Source organism: Ascidia mentula, chromosome 2 (genome assembly GCF_947561715.1).
Source record: "Ascidia mentula chromosome 2, kaAscMent1.1, whole genome shotgun sequence".
NCBI lineage: Eukaryota > Metazoa > Chordata > Ascidiacea > Phlebobranchia > Ascidiidae > Ascidia > Ascidia mentula.
In genome coordinates this window covers 11,340,882-11,360,374 of record NC_138567.1, presented here as the reverse complement: position 1 = coordinate 11,360,374, position 19,493 = coordinate 11,340,882, and the positions used below count along the sequence as shown (strand labels likewise).

Here is a 19,493-nt window from a genome sequence, read left to right as displayed (position 1 = left end):
GAAACGCGTTTTGCCACCGTGTTCACTCATGCGTAAAAACATAAAAGCATTGACAACTTTGAGACAAACTCTGTAAGTGGCTTTTGCGGAACCTAAAGAATCTACACTTTTAAAACAAACTTTTCAAAACTTTTACTGGTGTTGGTAAGTAACTAAGTAGACTTTTTGTTGTCACTTAGTTTACGTGGCTTGTTGTTTGTGGTCATTTAATATAGAAGTAAAGTGGACAACCACTGACCAAATAATTTTTCAGGGTAGGCCTGTAAGTTTTTTAATTGTTTTTTAATGATGTGATATAGGTCTTGTATGTTATAATTCATCATGTTGCTTTTTTACTGATTATGTGAACCCATATTAAAACAGGTGATTTGCAATAAAGGAATGGATGGAAGTGTAGTGCCCACCTGTTCAAACATTATGGATGCTGCCGCATTAGTGAAAAAAAATTTGCAGCAGGATAGGGAAAAGGTGGACCTAGCTACACAGTTGAATGTAAATTCAATGTGTAAGTTGTCAATTTCCAATTGTTTGTTTATTTATGTGTTAAGCAAAGTGAAGCCATTAATATGAATTGTGTAAGCTGCATGCAGATGGCCACTGTGTTGACCTATCAGGGGTCTCATCAGTGTAGCTGGTGTGACTATCAGAAGACTTTACCCACCAAACGGCCAAGCATTTATATGTTGTTACAAATAAGGTTCACAGGCTTCGCAGCCAAGGCATTGGAGCCAAGCTGGGAAAGTGGCTGATATAAAGGGCCTGCACAGTTGGGCGATCCTGCCGTGCTATGCGAAAGCATGGCATTACTTCTGCATTGTTACAAACAATTTTTGTGTTCCAGACTCAAGTGTTAGCAGTGGTTTTAGCAAAGATGACTATCCTACCACAGATTCTGCCAACTTTCCTACAATCACAAATGTGCGGCGGGTGCCACTGCCTCCCGAACTTGTGGAACAATTTAGCCGTATCCTTTTGATTAATTCATCATAATTTATGCTCATCCGACTAAACATAGTTGTGCACAAGTTTTTGTGCAATCTGAATCATTCGTTTCATGTCGTTCACTCTTTATGTTGATATTTTTGGCTGTGACACTGTGTAGATATCCACCTTGCAGTTCTTGAAATAGAATTAACTCTGTTTTTTTCATAAACTTGTTACTCACTCTTCTAAGTTTCTATAAAGGGTTAATCATTATGTTCCTTAACATTAAATCTTTTCAAAGACATGCAGTGCAACTGTATCATTGGAGTCTTTCCACAAATTGGCCGGGCTTGGCTAACAGTTGATTCAGACATATTTGTCTGGAGATATGTTGATGGAGAGGATCTGGCCTATTTTGACGGACTGTCTGAAACAATATTAAGTGTGTCCTTGGTTGAACCAAAACCTGGTATATTCCGAGAGCACATCAAATACCTTCTGGTGCTTACAACTGCACTTGACATTGTTATACTTGGAGTAAGCTTTGCTGAGGACGGTGTGTAGGAATTGTTGGTAACATTTTCTGATTGCTGAAGTCTAATTTGATTTAGATATCAACAATGAAATGCATCTTTTGCCTGACCCACTTTTTACCCTCTCTTCCGATGGCACATACCTGCTGCATACTGTTGGTACAATCAATGGAAGAATATTCTGTGGAGGAAAAGATGGCTGTCTTTATGAAATTGTTTACCATGTTAGTGTAGTTTTACGATTTTTTATTAAATTGTAACAAGAAAGTCATATTCTTTCCAATTTCCATAATGGAACTTGTATGTATATTGGGTAATTTGTTTGGTTTAGGCTGGTGGTGGATGGTTCAGCAGAAAATGTACCAAAATTAACCATTCCCGAAGTCGATTGGCTTTTCTTCTTCCATCAGTTGTAAATGTTTGGCTGTCAGAAGAAGGTCAGTCAAGCGTGCATTGCATGAAATTAATTTACAAAAGTCATAAATCAAATTTACAAATGATACTGTACTTTGCTTGTCACATTATGCTATCAACGTTAACAGATAGTATTTGTCAACTGTCGGTGGATGACACAAGAAATATACTTTACACAAGATCAGAGAGAGGGGCAATAGCTGTGAGTTTGTTTTACTGTTTAAACAATAAATGTGGTAATTGCTATTTTAATGGAAGAATAATATAATAGGTTTATGATCTTGGTGCTGATGGACAAGGATTAACATGTGTTGCCCACACAAGGCTGGATGCAATACAAAGAAGAGCTCGTGAAATAGCTTCGAATATTACGCCATCGTACTTGAATGAAATTATTCACATCGCTCCGATTACTCTCCGAGAATCTAGACACCTTCACCTTGTGGCTGTCACACAAGCAGGTGTTAAACACTAAGACCTTTTTGCCTACTCTTATTTTTGGTTAAATACAGTTGTCATTTGATTTACAAATTATTAGCCTAGGGGCACATCAGGCCCATCCAGCAAACTTATCTGGTCAACAGCATCTTTACCAATTAGAATAACTACATCACCTGTATATCACTATAAATTTTTAGAGCAAAATAAAGAAGTAATATGAAAAAATACCCTAAATCCGCACACTTTACTTACATGATAAGCAGCAAAGAGAATGGAATTATTAGTGGAAAAATAGTATAACCCACTGAAGTCTTGCAGGCTTTGGCCCACGCACAGGGACAGGTATCAAACCCTCTGTTTTAACATAACCTCACTTTAGGTGTAAGACTATACTTCATGACTTGCAATATCAACACACTTGCTTTTAACACCCCTGGAAAACTGATTCCTCCACCCCGACCCACAAATCTACATCTGGTCCATGTGAGACTTCCATCTTTCTTTACAAGTTCCTCTCTACAAAGACCTTCGTCAGTACATGCTGCACACCACAATGCTGGTATAAACATTCCTGTATTTGTGTCAATGAATAGTAACTGTCACAAGACTTTTTTTGTGAGTCTCAAAGCACATTTCATATCTCTAGATTTAAAATCATGTTTAGAAGGTAATTTTTGTGAAAGGTACGCTGCTTCTTGCATCCCGAAATGGAGAGGATGGATTACTTTGGTGTATCAACAACGACATGTACACATTTGAAAAGACTTTGAAAGAAGTGCAGGTAAACAATTCTTTTCACATTAAATAAACCAATGCTTCTTGTATTGAAATGACAAATGTTATGCTTTAGATTTGACATTACAATGCACTAATCAACACAGAACATATACAGTAATTGGATTAGCTACTGGTTTCAAAATGATGTATATATATGTACAATAATTTTTAACAGAAAAACTACCTTGCATTGCTACTCTCTTAGTTACTTGAGCATTTACATCCACGATAAATCAGTAAAATACACATTAGAAGGACAAATATAATAGCAGGGGCAAAGTATTTGCCTTTGAGCAACATTAAATTGTCTGGTTCTATATCGTCTGATTCCCAATCCAAAGAAAGGTGCCATGCCAGGGAGGAAAACGCTACAATGCAAATACATAGTTTTATAAACCTTTCTTGAAAACCAAATATCATTGACAAAAATGAATTACTATTTAACGATGTAAACAGACTGCCTTGTATTTAACACTAAAAGGCAACATACAGAATCAACAATACCTGTATAGATTACAGGTTGAATAGACATTTATCTGCTTAACGCTGTAGGTTTATGATGAAATAAATCACCTTCGTGGAATTGCTGAAGGGCAGTCAGAATGTGGATTACAAACTCCAAGATTTTGTCAGTGTAAAAGGTCGTGTCCTCGCTATCGAATCTTTCATACTTTTTCCCGTCACATTTAAAAAACAGTAGCGTGAAGCAGGATAGGACGGATATCAAAAATGTCAAGGCCACGGAGGTGCGCCTGGCACTTATAAAGGTGTAATTTGTGAAAGCTGAAAGCACAAAAACGCAACGATTGTTAATTAGATACGTTTAAAGTAAAGGGTGCAAAATTACGCTTATATGCATTCAGAAACCGCCGAAAAGTGTGAAGTTTTAAGTTATATATACTATTGTTGACATACGCATTTTCGGTCACGCTTGACACCAACAAATGCGTCTTTATGTTACCGTATTCGGCAGGTGCCAACTGAATACGGGTTAGGTGGACCTGTACAACATGTACAGCATTAATAAGTGCGAAGCATGAAGAGCGAAAAAGTTTTTCTCATTGTACAGTACAAGCGACTAACTCAGGATTTGAAAAAAAACGTTTACAAATTTTTGGTTTATGGTACTCAAATTGCACTTCTTGCTTGACCCAAATTGAAATCCTTGGCGAACATGCGTTTTTTTTCAACTTTACCTAATCTCTGTTATCCGAAAAAAGGCGCGATGTATCGTAACTATAAAGGCTATTCACCCACATAATTTATGATAATTTTTCTTGAAAAAATTTTCATTGTTTGGTAACTTGATGAAAAAATTATCTACGAACCTCTGGTAGCAATGAAGTCAGGTACGTTGTGAATGTAATTTGTACAGTTTTGTTGAATAGCATCTGAACCAAAACAATCCAAAACTCCATCCAACCTGCAATAATCAGTATTAGTGGCTGTATACGGATCTTTAAACAATCAATAAGTACGACTTACTTTGTATTTTCCGGTTCGTGGTAGTGTTTGTAAATTGTCCAGCAGGTCTGTCCGAAAACCACTAAGAACATACAAGACCGTAACACGATCTCACCACAATCCATTCTTTCTGTTCAAAACGATCTGATTCTGACACCTTTCAAAAAACACCACTTCTATAATTTATCCAAACCCGCAACCGGCCTTTCATAGTCAACTCGTTAAAGAAGTATTGTGAAAAAGGCACAGGTGAAACGCGAGTTTTCCCTTGACCGAGTATGCCAGATTTGTTGATCTTGTTCCACTTATCAACAACGTTACAGATTAGTCCACTATTCACAAGCACTCATTAGCGAAAGCCAGGAGTCTAACCTATTGTGTTCATTGTCGTGCCCGTGACCATTGACATATTATAACGGTTTAGAATTGCATTCATGATTCCTCTGGTGATGTTTTTGTATGATATTTTGCACTCGTGCGCAAAATCTTAGATGAAATTTGTAGCTGTTGCAAAGTTTGTTTGATTTCTAGTTGTTAAAGCGTTTTGTTGATACTTGCAAGTGTAACTGTCATCCTTACAATCTCCCTCTGTGTTGCGAGTTTTCTTGTATTCTCACCAGTTTGCAGCCCGTGATCTAATCTTCGGCAGTTTATGGAATAAATCCCATACGGGCAGACAGAAACATATAGTCCTAATCGTTACTATGCAGCCCAATGGTTCGACGTAGCAACTACATTTCTGTGTTCCTCTGCAGGCCAGCTTTGAGTTGAACGGTCAGTCTTGGGCAATCTCCGAAGTCCCATCTCCGCAATCTCCCTTGTCGATTGCTGCGATACCACCTGGTGGAAATCAATCTCTTCCTCCCGATCCGCCGATCCACATCATCCAGCACATCCAGAAACCATCCGAGTACGTCGTCATCACGTCACAGGTATCAGTTCAAGCGATTCATACTTAATTTGTTTTGGATTTAGAAAAATAAAGTTAAGAATGCTGTTACAACGGCCAGAATTTCACGTTTCTGGTTGTAGTTTTGAAGAGTTGTTTTTTTTTAAACTGTAGTGAAATCGGTCAATAATCGATGTTAACAAAACGTAAAATGTCGTTTGGAAACTTACTTCGAAGCAATAGTGCAGTGGTTCTCAAACTGTTTCCTGTATGACGTACTTGAAAAAATCACCACACTGACGTATACTTGTCATAATAATAAATCGAGACGATTTTTTTATGTTCAAAATTTAAGTTTATAACTTTCCTGCAGGGAGTTCACATGTTCAACAAATTACGACCAGTAGACCAGCTACGTCACGTCCTTGAAATGACAACAGACCCAGAATCTGACTTCATCCATTCCTTCTTTAAGATCTACAAGGTTGGACTGATGAAAATTGTGTGTTCCGTAACATAATACATGTGACCTGCAGTTTGCATCGAAACCACCTGGATTCGTGATCTAGCTTGGGTTCGAACCCCGTGTCTGTAAACTTAAAACACCTAATAAAGCGAGGGTATCTCGTGAAAGGTTGTGTCGAAAACGTTTTCATTTTTAATCAGTCTCAGTAAGTGTATCGGGACACTCGTAAAGAGTAGTCAACAAACAAAATACTAATATAGGTTACTTTATGTATAGAATATTTGGTAATAATTACTTTAAAACACCGCTGCAGAACGGAGAAGCTCTGTGCTGTTGTATCATCATCGCTATGTTGGCTGTCCCAACTGACCGCCACATTGCCGAGCGAGCGATAGCAGTTTTTCTCCATCATGGGGGGCTTCCATCTCAAAAACCTCCTCCTGCAGCCCCCGGAGCAACATCCGCTGCATCTCCTCCAGGATTTCCGGCTCTAGCTCCGATGTCTCCCATTGGAGGATTGTACGACCGGCAGCAGCCGCAGATGAGTATGATGAGGACGCCTGGTGGACGTAAGTGGCCAAAATCTGTGTAAATTAAGGCCTTTTTTGACTTCTTAGTATTTTGTGTGGTAATGATTTTCGTATTAACATGCATAGAACAGTACACTGCCAGGCTTAACCTAAGGCTATAACATAACTGATCTGTTTTATTGAACATTTATGTTCACAAACCTGCAAATTGGAAACAATTTCATGATTTATTTGGAATTTTTTTCGCAGTAATATGAAAGACAATCACTTTAAATTATCTAAGAAAGTTAATACAAAACACCCAAAATACAACCAGAAAAGTAAGTCGGCTTCACGTAACCAACGTACCGCGAATAAATTTTGCAGTGCCGGTAATCAGCACACCAATGCCCGGGGTCAACACCATGCAGCCACCAGCTGTCAACCAACAAACGATGCAAACTGGTTACACGGCACCAAATATACCAGCTCCCGTGACAGGTGGATAAATTGTATTGTATTTACGTTGATCCTCATTACGCTACAATACATAACTAATGTAGGTTTGTCAACGTGTCGTGTTGAACAGAAGCTGTTATATCGTTTTTACAACGTATTTTTTTATTTGGAAACGATTTTTGCCTTTTTGTAATATCTCTTGTTTGCGTTTTTTTGCTGATTTTTTTTTGCAATCCCAAAGCATTTAGAAAACAGATGTTTCAAATATAAACCTTTGCAGATCCCGGAGTCACAGAACTCTCATATTTTTCCGAACGACAACATGCCGTCTACAAACTCTTCGCTCGTATCATGCGTCCACTCTGGGAGGGAAAACTGGTTGAAGATTACGTCGTAACCGAAGGAGGAAAGAAACGTTGCTTCGTAAGCCGGTTTACTACGTACAGCAGTGTTTCCCAACTTTTTTGCCCGTGGAACACTGCAGCGTTATTTTTCTGTTTTACATATTTAAGTGGTTCATGCTTTCGCATGACAAGCAGTATCGCCCCACTGTGCAGGTACTTGCTATTGCACTAATCGTATCGAGATCGCTGTAGACTTACTGGGTTATTAATTTGACAAAAACACGTCAAAGCCTCCAAGTGAATTTCATGCTAAGTTTCGGAACGTCACAACAAAAGTTATTTCTAAAAACTTGCTCATGAAACCCTTTACTTTTTTGATGGAACTTTTGTATACGATGACTAAAACTATTATAAAAGTTTAATACTTTGCTAAACGCCATTTTTCATACCCTTGTTACAAGATAAATTCTTTTTAAACGCTAACAGAATCATGTTTGTAGGTTGTTAGTCGCTTGGATGAAGAAATAATTGGAATTGTGTTGGAAAATCTCATAGCATTCCGCAATTTCGTGACCAAGTATTGCCACACACAAGTTCCTATCAAGTAGGTTTTTTTTACCAAGCCTAATACTGTACGATTGTTTTATTAATACATATAATTAGTTCGCGTTTGAAATTAATTACGTCCTTGTCTAATTTTTAACAGGTATAAATATAGTGTAATTTCCGCATATTCATGAAAAAAAAACATTTGGATAAAACGTCAAACAAACGACTTAGGATTATTTACAGCATTTGGATAAAACGGTTAAACATCTGCACAAGGCCGCTCTAAACTCAAACTTTCCTGATGTTCCAGGGGCCACCAACATTCCACCCACGATCGTTCGTCTCGTTCGTTTGCTCCAGGGTTCGGACGTCCTGAACAGAGTATGAGTGTTCAACATGAAATGCAACGACGCAGTTTGGGTAAAATATGCTCGGCACTTTAGACCTTTATTTTAATATATAGACAGTATATGTAAGGATCGATCAACACAGTTTTGATTTATTTCGATTTCTTTATATTGCTCTTGCTTTATCATATCCGTTAATTACGCAAGCAACTCACAGACAGGTCAGAACCAAGGAAAAAGGCTGCTGCTTTTATTAAATATTCACTTTCAACAATTGTAAAGAAGGTTTTATTTGTATGTAATTTTCAATATTTTCTAAACTTTTTCCTTTCTTTTTTTCCTTTTTGGCAGTTGGAGAAACTAACGATGCCTTTTTTAGGCGAATCATAGTTTTCTCATTAAAAAATCCATCTGAGCTTTCCACAGATTGCTTTGTGAAATTTAATATGTAATTATGTAATTTTCATATCTAACTTAAATGACACCAATGCACCTAGTGTCCGAACTCTCAACGTCGCTTCCAGCAATGATGATATTGCAACAGGATCATTTCCTTTCCTCCAAGCACTACCATAAACTAGCCCTTTAATATGGCACTCTTTCCTGCAAATAAAAACATCTAAAAAACAATTACAGCGGAGGCGGTGACTGCCGAGCTTGCTTCAATGCAGTTTATGAGCGACCTCTGCCATCGCTCAGTTCAAGTTCTTGGGTTATGGAGGTTGCTGCTTCACCACCAGCTGCATGTTATATTCGATGCCCTGGACAAGGTTGGTCGACTTTTTAAGTTGTACGTTTCTTTCCGCAACTTTAACTATTTTGTTTTCAGAGTCATCAGACTACTTTGAAGGCGTTGACTTTCCATGATTTGGTGTTGAATGGAGAGAATGTAAGTTTGCCTGAAACTATCGGAAAATTGTTTTTTTTTGTTCTAGAACAGCCCGCTCAGGTCGAGAATTTTGAACTTTTTGGCTTTTTGATATTAATAAGGTTCACTGGCATCCACTTTACCTTTTTCAAATAGTCTTAACGTTTTTTACTATAATTTGTGGCCAAAACATGGAGAAAAAGTTATACCTGTATCTGTCTATAATTCTTATATGGGTACTGTGCTGGGTACCTAGGTGTATTTTCGAATCAAGCGAATAGCATGGATGTCATGTACATCTCATATAAGTAAGTCGATCGAATAAAAACGTGATGTGACGATGTTTCAGCTGTGTGGTGTTCTCATTTCCACCTTGGTAACCAAATACATTGACGACAACAACACGGTAGACGCTTTGAGCGCTCAACTCCGTGAAGTTTGCCCATCTCTGTACTCGCCAGATGACGCTGTTTGCTCCAAGGTAAGAAATTGTCGTCGGCTTTTTTCAACGTCTTTGTTGCCATGAATTTTGATAAAAATGTTGACAAATGCACTCTAACAACAATAACGTTAAAAGAAAATGAAATATACGTAATTTGTTGTTGATTCACTCCCAAGGTTTGTATTGTTCCATTTTCTACGTTTTTTTTACCCAAAGGCGAGCGAGTTGCTGAGTGCCGCCCGCACAAGTCCGCCCCCGCAACGTCAAGATCAGCTTCAGGAGGCCGCCCATCTCTTTCAACAGATCGCACATTCTGTCAATCTCCCTGTGGTGGTTCAACAATTCCAAACAGGTTGGTGAAACTTGCACTGTTCCTTGTTTTTTTTACAGTAAAGAAACAGAAGACACTGTTAACTGCATTAATCAGAGTATAGTAGCCATCCTAGTTAATGCATCTTAGAACCATTCAAAAATATTTTTTGTATTTTACATTATGCTATGTAAGCTGCTTCAATACTTGCAACTTCCCAAATCAAACATCTCAAAAAGCGAGATTACTGTTTTGTTTATATTCCGCCATGCAAAATACCAGCAAACGTATTTTACTTTAGTGAGATTTTATACCGGAGCTGTCGACCTGTGCCTCCGCGCAGCACTAAAGCGTGACGAAGAAAACCTGGCTATAAAACTCTACCATTCCCCACAAGCTAACAATGACCCTGAGGTTGACCCAGAGTTCCGGAGAGCTTATATGGCCAGGTACAACTATATTTGGTGTTGTTACTTGAAAAACATAAATTCAGCCATTTGGAGTTCAAAGTGCCCTGGTTTGAGTAAACCTAAACTTCGGCTCCCATTGACTATATTTTGAAGACTTTGAGATCGTATTTTGTAATTGCCTCCTTATGTTCACTGTTATATGAATTTCAAAGCAATGTGATCTGTCTGACACTGGCCATTGTGCTTTATGCTGTGCTGGCGGTCATTACGTTTGAGAAATTACGTTTTCAACATTCATTTGTTACCCGTTTGTAAGTTAGGTTTACATATGATAGCTGTGGTCGCCAAGTAAGGTCCTGCGCAGTGGGGCGATCCTGCCCTGTCGTCCTATAACACGAAACACTTCTTCGTTTCTAAACAGGGCGGAGTGCTACAAGTGCATTATCGATATGTTGGATGATCTGATGGCCACGGGCCAAAGTCACCCTCAGCAACCGAGCGTGCCAACCCAGCCAGGGCCCCCGAAAAGCACTCCCAGTCAATCAGTGATGGGAGCTCTTTCGAGTGTATTACAACCCGAGGAAGCTCAACAACAGGTGCGGAAAAAGTTTGAATTTTTGCACTAGAAATAGATAGGGAATTTAATTTTGCGAGCGTGCGTAACCAGATGTGGTGTTGTAGGCGGAAAGATGTCTGCAAAAGGCTTTGAACTCGAATGACGAATTGCTGCACGTGACGATATACGAGTGGATGATGCAGAAAAACCTCACTGGGCAACTTCTGCGAGTAAGTTTATCTCATACACCGTCAAGTCTTTATTTATTTGATTTTAAAGCACATCTGCAGTCGGATAGGAAGATTTTTTACTCAAAAATGATTGAGCTGCAGGTAGTTATGCACACTATTTCGATATATCAGATCCGGCTAACTAGCCAGACGGATACTATTTCACTTTGCGGTGCAAAAATTATATTGTTCACAGGTTTCCTCGCCTTACGTGGAATCCTTCCTAAAGCGAGTCGCAGCAAGTCAGGAAGAAACGCCTTCCAGCATTGGCGCTGCCGGCAGCGACCTCCTGTGGCAGTATTACGAGCGCAGTGGCCAACACTCGGAGGCGGCAGAAATCCTAGCAAACCTCGCTGAGAAACCCGGGTAAAGAACTTATTTAAGGGCTAAATAATAAATATTTTTGCCCCACCTAGAATCGAACCCAAGTTATGCTAACCGGTTTGTACTTGATGTATGGGTCCAACTCCTTAACTGGTGTTACCAATGGCGTCATAGTCCGTCGTCTATTTGTCATTTATGTATAGTGAAACGTTACCAACGGACTTTTCATTAAATGTTTTACTTGCAGTGACGAGCGCGCTCTCTCAGCCAGAATCGAATACTTGTCACGTGCTAAAATTAACGCGCGAAGTTCGACGTCAGTTACGGCCGAATCGGCAACGAGAGGTCAACTTCTACATGAATTGGAAGAAAAATTGGAGGTGTGTGTATTCGGTTGCTCATTTAACCTTTGTCTGAGTTATCAGTTTCAAAACAGGGGTATGCGCAACACGCAGAAGTACGATAAGTCCTTGTCACTTGACTTACAGCTTCGTACCGATTGTTCAAAAAAACAGCGCGAATAATTCGAAGGGAAGCTTTATATTGTTTAGATTCGAGTGTGTTGTTTTCATTTCCAGGTTGCAGAGATCCAGCTCCAGACTTTGGATCAGTTGAAGTCGCTCCACGAACATGATTCTGCGACCAAACTGAACTCACAACTCGTTGATATTACAACGGTAAGTTGAGTAAAAAAGCCGTGACTTCCATGTTCCTCAAACCGTTTGTAAAAGTTGAAAACTATTACGTACAACCGTGGAGTTATTGCCAGGTAGAGGGTTGATGCGAATCAACGTAAATTGTCAACATGTCTCGTTAACTTACACGGTTTACACACACCGAAATGTAGGTCGCCTCCCTCTGAAACTTCCCACAAAGTATTTTCCTGCAAATGCAAAACATACTGTGTGTCCTGTATATGTTTGGTGGGTATGATAAAACCTAAGCGATAAAAAATATGTGAAGATTTTGAAGTTAATTGTGCCATCTGCACCTGAATCTTCGACCAAGGCAGTAATTCCATTAACTGTCTGTAAAATATTTTTATGAACGCCCTACTATACCTATACCTACTCGGTGAATGTGATAAATCTATGGCAAAATGTAAAACAACTAAATGATTGTCATCTGCATGCAGTTGTACAGGGAGTATGCCGAACCCTTCCAACTGGCCGAATGCAAGTTGGCGATTGTTCATTGCGCTGGACTTCACGATCCATCGCTAGTGGAAGCTCTCTGGCAGAACATTGTGGAACACGGTTGCGATTTCTTTTACTTTTTGAAACATGATGGGTGTTAAAAGGGGATAATTTTAACCTTTTTTGCTGTAGTGTTTCTGAAGATTGAAATTGTGGCTACTACGATTTCAATTCCGATATTTTACTACGATTTGAAACGTATTCAAAATGAATACGTTTCAAATCGTAGTAAACCACTGGTTATTTATTATCTTGGGACAACTTTTGTGGCCAACTACTTCATAGTCTTAACTTTTTACAGAGTTATCGAAAGCCAACAGCGGGGGAAGCGCTCAGAACGAATCTGCTATCGTGAAGTTGAAGTTGGTTGATTTGGGCAAACGATACGTTTCAACCCGCCGTTATTTTCCTATAGGTAACTTGAAATGCAATTTGATCTCTACGTCTGGAAGTGTGTACTACAGTCCATGCATGAACAGCTGCATAAAAGCTGTGTCTTTCCTTTACGCTTCTGTTTGTGCGTCCAGTCACGTTCGTAATTCGCACATTATAACATCGGTTAATATGGACCCCGTTATTAATAAAGAAAAAACATGTTACTGTAAATCATTCCCGTTTCGAATTTCATTCGAATCAGGCGAAGATTCTGATTAAACGTATTCGGTTTGTTGAATTATTTGCAGAATTTCACTTTGTAATTAGCAGTTGTGACAGAGCATGAACTGTTCTGTTCAGCGTCAGCAAAAACCATCGACTTCCAAAAATCGCTGGTAAAGGAATAATTTAAACACAACCTTGTTTAGAATCGTTGGTGACATATTTGGAGAAGATTTCGTGTGGTAGAGGTTGGAATTTAAAGTGGACTTACTCGTGCATGTTGGAGGTCGGGGTTCCTCTTACAGAACTCCTTAACGTTTACGGCGGAATTCACTCCAAAAAGGTTGGTCTGAAATACTAAAACTAACAAAAATAGAATCGCCCACATGGACGTCCCAAAATCGCCAAGTAAAGGACATCCCGGCCCGGTATACGAAAGTATGCAACACGGCACTTGATAGAAAAAACCGTTATCACAAAGTATTGGCAGAAACCAGCCTCATAACAGAAATAAATCCCTTAGTTTGGAAGCAAACAACGGTCTTCCTCTCCGTGAGGCCTGTTATGCATTACCCGCTATTTCTGCGTATTTTGTGAGAGCCAACAGGTGAGCTTTAGGTTAAGCGTTGGTTCTCATAAGGCTTTTTTGCTGTCTTACAATATGTTGATCAATGTATTCTATGATTTGCAGTTGTCATGCTGGGCAAGTTACGGGAACCCGCACCACTTGCTGTTCATAATCAACGAACTTCTCAACACTTTTGTCGCCGATTCGCATAAATACGTCACTTCCGGTCAACAGAGGTAAGATTGATTTGAAAAAGTATTCACCAGACGATGCAACCAAAGTACATACAATGTTTCTATGTTTTTTTTAAAGCGAAATTTTGCTAATGACCATTCTGTTATAAAATATAGTGGAAAGGTCAATATGTTGACAGTCCCGGGGTTTTGATAGGTTTTTTTAATAATGTTAGGTTTGGGGCCGGGTTGCTTTTTTGGGCGTCATACGTCATACAAATTTTTGGGAGAAATCTTTGGTTTCATTTTGCTGCGATCGCCGTAGACTAGGCGTTGCGCTTGTAAAAAAAAACCACTAACATACTAAAATTGTATCTAAATAAACCCTCGTCCTCTCACAGGCGGCATCTTCTAACAAGGTCATTGGATGCAGTGGCTGTTCACCTTGTCGAACTCCGATCCATCACATCACCGAGCGAGCAAGTCCGCCACTTGATAGCGCTGTTGAGACGCACTCAGGCCAGTCTGGAGTCGATGCAAGAACGCAGTCTCGCTTGATACGTTTTGAGTATTCGACGCCTTATGACCTTTAGATATATTCGCCCCCTTGGGTTTGAGTTCAATACAAGACGCTGCCAATTTGAGTTCGCGTTGTAGAACACTTGTCAATGGGAGGAAATTAAGTGGCGAGACGAGAGAGTTGTGACAGGCGCGGTCTCGTTTGCGGTTTACTTGACTTCCAGGGTGGTAATGTCAGCTCTTCGGTGCCAAGATGCGACGCTGTAGATGCCAAGCGGTTTGGCGAAGGTCGAACCATCGTCGACCGATTTGCGGTAAGCGTGGTGCAATATACCACATCATTTTTGCATCTACCAATCTCAACGCTGCAAATAAAAACCTAATGAATTTTGTCGAGGTTGAACATGGGGCCTTTTTGTGAAAGCGGTTCTTAAAATGCTGCAGCGGTCCCTACGAAGCGATTTCCTGGTGACCGCGACAGACCGCGAGTCTGAAGTCTTTCTGAATTGATCGTTAGGTACGACTTACATATATTTCGTCTAAATTACAAGCGTGGTGAATTGCGTCATTTGTTCCACCACCTAGAAACGCTCCCTAATCTATCACAAGTAACAAAAAGGATTCCTTTTGCACACAATTCTTGCTCGGTTGTAATCTTTTACCTTGGATCGCGAGTAGTCGGGAAAAATTGCAAGAAAATCGTCAAAAAGTTTGAGAACCACTGTAACATGACATGAAATAATGTTATTTTCGCTGGGACTTCAAACGTGCTGTTGAGCACCAGCTTTGTGCAATCTATCCTACACTATCGTCCACAGCAATTACTATTTTCCTTCACACTTGACAAGTGCACCGATAAAGCCCTTCGCAAATTGCCCTAGTCATCGTTAACAATCAATTACGTAATTAGAACATACAAAAAACAGTTTCAAACACAGCTAACACATAATCTTACGACAATTTCTTTCAGATGCCGTTTGACAGCTTGACTACAAAAACGATACGCGTATTTCGTGATCAAGGCAAAGAAACAAAACCCTACAGGTTTTGCATCTGTGAGAACAAGAATGAGTTTGCTTCATTTCAATCTGCTTGTATAAGGCCATATAGTTGTTTCATAGTATCCACTCAAGTGTCACATCGCGTCAAACCTTTCGGTTGCGGTCGGGTTTTTATTCGAAACGACCAAATTTGTGATACGAACTGCGCAGTGGTTCGAATTAAATGCGGATTTCGAGGACCATTGAGGATCTTTCCCACATTGACAGAGACAAGTACCATAAGTAACGTGTGTTTGTGGATGTATGGTTCGTATTACTTCTAAACCCGCTTGCGCACGTGACGCGGAACTACAGCTTGACGTTTGACAGTTGGTCGATGAGAGAAGAAGGTTTAGCTCGATGACAACCTGCTGATGAGGATCAAATACGCTCAAAACGTGCCCTAATCCGTTGCCTGTGTTTTCTCCAATATATCAGGCCGCTGTGTGACGGGCGTGAGTCGTTTGTCGGTTGCCTGATGGGCTCGCCTTTCCAATCGACACAATGCTTTGATGGTGACACGGGGAAAATTATTACAGCTTGAGGCATGGACGGGTTGGTCGCAAAAGTCTTCGAGAAACGATTTTTGAGCTGGATGCCGTGAAAATGCCGTGTGTAACGGGTTCCTTACAATGGATGCGGAATACCATGTCTAGATATGCTAATTATGGTGTGTTGCTGTGCTCGAAACTCGCGGTGTAAGACGTATGACCACCCATTCCTTTTTGTCACAAAAAAACAAGCGCAGAAACAAAATGTGTCAAAGATCACAATATTCCAAGTTTCCATTTCCTGGTGTCGATTCCTGCTTGTGTAGGATTGACTGTTTTGTTAATAACGACACGAAACGTTTCTCCAAATCAAATTTTTGGTGCTAATCTGCCCTGTTTGGGGGAGCCACTTTTGCAAAACGACGATGCGAGGCGCGGAGACGTTCAAACAGTTTGCATTGCACTCGAGATGGGTCGATCGATCTCATTAACAATCACCACGCGACTATTAGCGGTGCTCCAATCGAACCGCAGTACTTGCATACAGTGATAAGGTTGCTTTCAATAGCCTGGTTTGGACTTTGTAGTGTTGACAGGCTGCATCCTTTGCCCCGGTGGCACATATATTGCGGTGTGTTGTAAAACGATTAGCGGTTTATATTGGATTATTCTCTCTTGGGTGACTTCGTGTAACTCGCTTACGGGAAAATGAAAACCTTAGCAAACATTGATCCGCTCCACTTGGGTATCGTTACAAAATACCCCTGCACACGAAAGTGCGAAACGTGTTTTTTGTGTTCTTTTTTATATCCCCAAAGAAACACAACTGAACATGAATATGGGTAAATGCAAAAACACAAAATGGCTATCCTGATCTCAAACATTAATTTATGTTGAAATGCCCTCAAACCATTTACCGTTGGAATGTTTGTCAGCAACCTTGCAGCAATTCGGATTATATTTTGTACAGAGACCGTCGGAGAAAGCGTGCCGATTGTGGCTGACACACGTTACAACGATAAAAACAATACACGAATAACCTGGTGGTCCAATATTTGTCACACGACGGAATGCGACTTTAAATTATCAGATTTTTTTGGTTGACAGGACACTTGTCTTTTGACAGGGAGCTGTCGTTGCAGTATTTAGCTGTGGTTAAAAGCTTTGCGGCTCAACCCAAAACTCGTTTGTCATGAGTTTTAATTAGTTGTTTTTGTGTAAGATTTGACGCGGTGATCAATTTTATGTCTGTTACAATCCATCGTGACAGTTCGTATTGCATCTTGCCACTTGGTCGACTTCTATTCCATGCCAAAGCACACCTTTGTAACCAAAGTCGAAATTCGATTTTCGCGTAATTGAGTCCCATCCATATACCTTTGGGTTATATCAAAACCGCTGTGAAATATATACAGCCCAATAGATAAACGCATGCAGATAAATCGAAGCGATTTTACCTTCCCGCCTCTGATCTCAACAGCTATTATCACGACCTGGTCGTCTCAGGTTTGGAACTAACGATGCAATCCCGACAATCTTTGACAGCTTTATGTTCCCGCGATTTGTGTCTATTTATAAATGATGGTGTATTTTTGATCCGTTTGCTATTTTAAGAACAAGTGTCAACATTTCGAACTTTGTTGCGCCCTAAATATTGCATTATGTACCTGGAAAAGTACATTCTGAGCTTGATTGTCGTTTATTTTTTATGAGCCATTTAAAAAATGACGCGCGTCCATAAGCGGAAGTGACAAAAAAATACAGATAAAATGATGAAACATGACCAACCGCTTTGCACAAACTTATATTCAGCAAACCATGCAAGTTGCATCGAGAAGCTGAACGTGTGGACGAACAAATGCTGCTTACGGCTGCAGAAAATATCACGATAAGCGATGGAAAATTGCCACCACCGGCAGATGGGAACGATCGAACTTATTTCCCGGAAAAACGGATTGACCTAACGATAACATCCCCTATATCTGCATGTGTGTTGGTGACACTCTTCTATCGAAACAAAGAACTTTGTTGTACAATGCCCGATTTATCGAAACAGCACGTGCCAATATTGCGTGATTTCTTTTATTCATTCTTTTAAAGCTGGCAACAGAATTCGATTTTTTCAGTCAGTGAAACGATTCGCAAGTTACCAATCAAACGCAATCCCGTTGGATTTTTATGAATTATGAACTTTGCAGCCGGGATGCAAACACTAGACCTCGGCTTACATTCTCCTTCCAGCAATGTTCAGAATCAAAAGCTCATCTCGGGTGGGCAGTGAAAGGCGCTGTTTATTTACCTTTGCCCGCCACATGCAATCGAGCACGATAATTTGAAAACTGTGACGGCGATGCAAGGAACGATATGAGCCGCGCGAGTGCCGAAAACCGCTCAACGATATCCGCCTTTCAAACCGTCGCGATAATCGCCGAGGATCGACGCATATTTCAGCGTTAGTTGAAACTGCGGTCGCTGAGCCACAATACTCTACGGCTCGTTATTTGAATTTATCGCCAGGTTGATCGGGGGATGCGAGCTTATCGTCGCATCTCGCCACTTAAAACAATGCTCAAGGCTTACAATGCGTCGCATAGCCTTTCTTCACGCCTCCGGGGGTGTATATTGCATGTTAAAGTCGGCTGCCAATATTAAAAACAACAACATCAATGCTATCTGTTTTAAAGGGGCGAATGTGTTTAAGTGAAACCAATCCCAATGCTTATAACGTATTGACACTTGCCCACTCTTAGCCTGTTCCATGATGAATTGAAAAAATTTTGGAACCATCCATTGCCGGAATGGCGCAAAACACGTATGTGGCCACCACGCTCGCTCACCAACAAATCATCAGCGCATGAGGCTTGGCGAACCCAAGGTTTGACGTCACAAACATTCAGCGCTACGTCATCGATTGAGTTGATTAGTGCTCGTGCGGATGCTCACGCCGAAAGGTCACCTGTCCTGGCCTAATGTAATCTCGCTGCTTCGGACCTGTGTATCTAAATTTGCATCTTTTCCTGCGAAATTTTTGTCGGCAGCAGTTCGCAGCAGAAATCAATGCAATCCATTATGGAAGTTGGAGACCGCGAGTCATCGATAATCCGAAGTCAGGTGTCGATGCTTGTTTTCGTTGAACATATTGTGGCCGACGTTACGGCGGACGGCAGGTCGTATACGTCACTGATCGACAATCTATTGCCAGGAGTGCGACCACCTCCTGTTCTCACGGAGATTGCCTATAGTCTACATGTACAATGCAAGTAATCTTTAATGATAAAGTCGTTTGATTGACAACTTCCCGCTAGAGAGCGCAAAACAGTGATAGATACATTTGAGATCGATGGCTGCAAGAGATCGTAAACCGGGTCAAATAAACCTAGCAAAGAATAGCAATCATATTTGGGCAATTTCTTATAAATTTGAAAACATTAAACGAAGGTAGTGAATATAATATTCGTAAAGATAGATCCACCGGTCACCGCACTGCACATGCTGATTCCCGTCATGAATTTTCAAAAGAGATAAAATTTTCGACCCTTATTTTGGCTTCAAACAGTTCTCCAAAATGTGCAGTATTTTGTTGTCAAATCATGTTTACGGAAATTCAATAAGGAACTTGAAAAGGGTAATCCATGAAAATCTACTATCTTAGT

At 40.2% G+C, this 19,493-nt stretch overlaps 2 protein-coding genes across 2 annotated transcripts; one reads left to right on the top strand and one right to left on the bottom strand.

The window, feature by feature from the left end:
• The first annotated feature begins 42 nt into the window (after positions 1-42).
• On the top strand, positions 43-14,420 carry LOC145888520 (nuclear pore complex protein Nup155-like). Its single transcript, XM_082979284.1, has 32 exons — positions 43-144; positions 364-505; positions 842-964; positions 1,226-1,480; positions 1,536-1,681; positions 1,789-1,894; positions 2,000-2,073; positions 2,143-2,332; positions 2,692-2,871; positions 2,996-3,093; positions 5,309-5,485; positions 5,816-5,926; positions 6,222-6,477; positions 6,805-6,918; positions 7,157-7,299; positions 7,721-7,824; positions 8,080-8,189; positions 8,753-8,886; positions 8,946-9,005; positions 9,334-9,465; positions 9,643-9,778; positions 10,038-10,185; positions 10,568-10,742; positions 10,828-10,932; positions 11,129-11,298; positions 11,504-11,636; positions 11,835-11,933; positions 12,392-12,512; positions 12,754-12,867; positions 13,256-13,392; positions 13,741-13,853; positions 14,192-14,420. The coding sequence occupies exons 2-32, from the start codon at positions 382-384 to the stop codon at positions 14,346-14,348; spliced, it is 4,245 nt and encodes a 1,414-aa protein (XP_082835410.1). The 5' UTR covers positions 43-144; positions 364-381; the 3' UTR covers positions 14,349-14,420.
• LOC145888521 (uncharacterized) lies at positions 3,213-4,697 on the bottom strand. The gene is made up of 4 exons (XM_082979285.1): positions 4,575-4,697; positions 4,418-4,512; positions 3,663-3,872; positions 3,213-3,457 (listed from the first exon to the last, which is right to left on the bottom strand). The coding sequence occupies exons 1-4, from the start codon at positions 4,676-4,678 to the stop codon at positions 3,291-3,293; spliced, it is 576 nt and encodes a 191-aa protein (XP_082835411.1). The 5' UTR covers positions 4,679-4,697; the 3' UTR covers positions 3,213-3,290.
• Positions 14,421-19,493: the final 5,073 nt, after the last annotated feature.

Bases quoted from the DNA above. Each gene is read 5' to 3' on its own strand.
- LOC145888520 (XM_082979284.1), top strand. From the start codon at position 382: ATGGATGGAAGTGTAGTGCCCACCTGTTCAAACATTATGGATGCTGCC. The intron at 7,825-8,079 runs GTAGGTTTTTTT...CTGATGTTCCAG, and splicing joins CACACACAAGTTCCTATCAA to GGGCCACCAACATTCCACCC. The intron at 9,006-9,333 runs GTAAGTTTGCCT...ACGATGTTTCAG, and splicing joins TGGTGTTGAATGGAGAGAAT to CTGTGTGGTGTTCTCATTTC.
- LOC145888521 (XM_082979285.1), bottom strand. From the start codon at position 4,678: ATGGATTGTGGTGAGATCGTGTTACGGTCTTGTATGTTCTTAGTGGTT. The intron at 3,873-4,417 runs GTTCGTAGATAA...TTGTGCTTTCAG, and splicing joins TGACTTCATTGCTACCAGAG to CTTTCACAAATTACACCTTT. The intron at 3,458-3,662 runs GTGATTTATTTC...TTTGCATTGTAG, and splicing joins CCTTCAGCAATTCCACGAAG to CGTTTTCCTCCCTGGCATGG.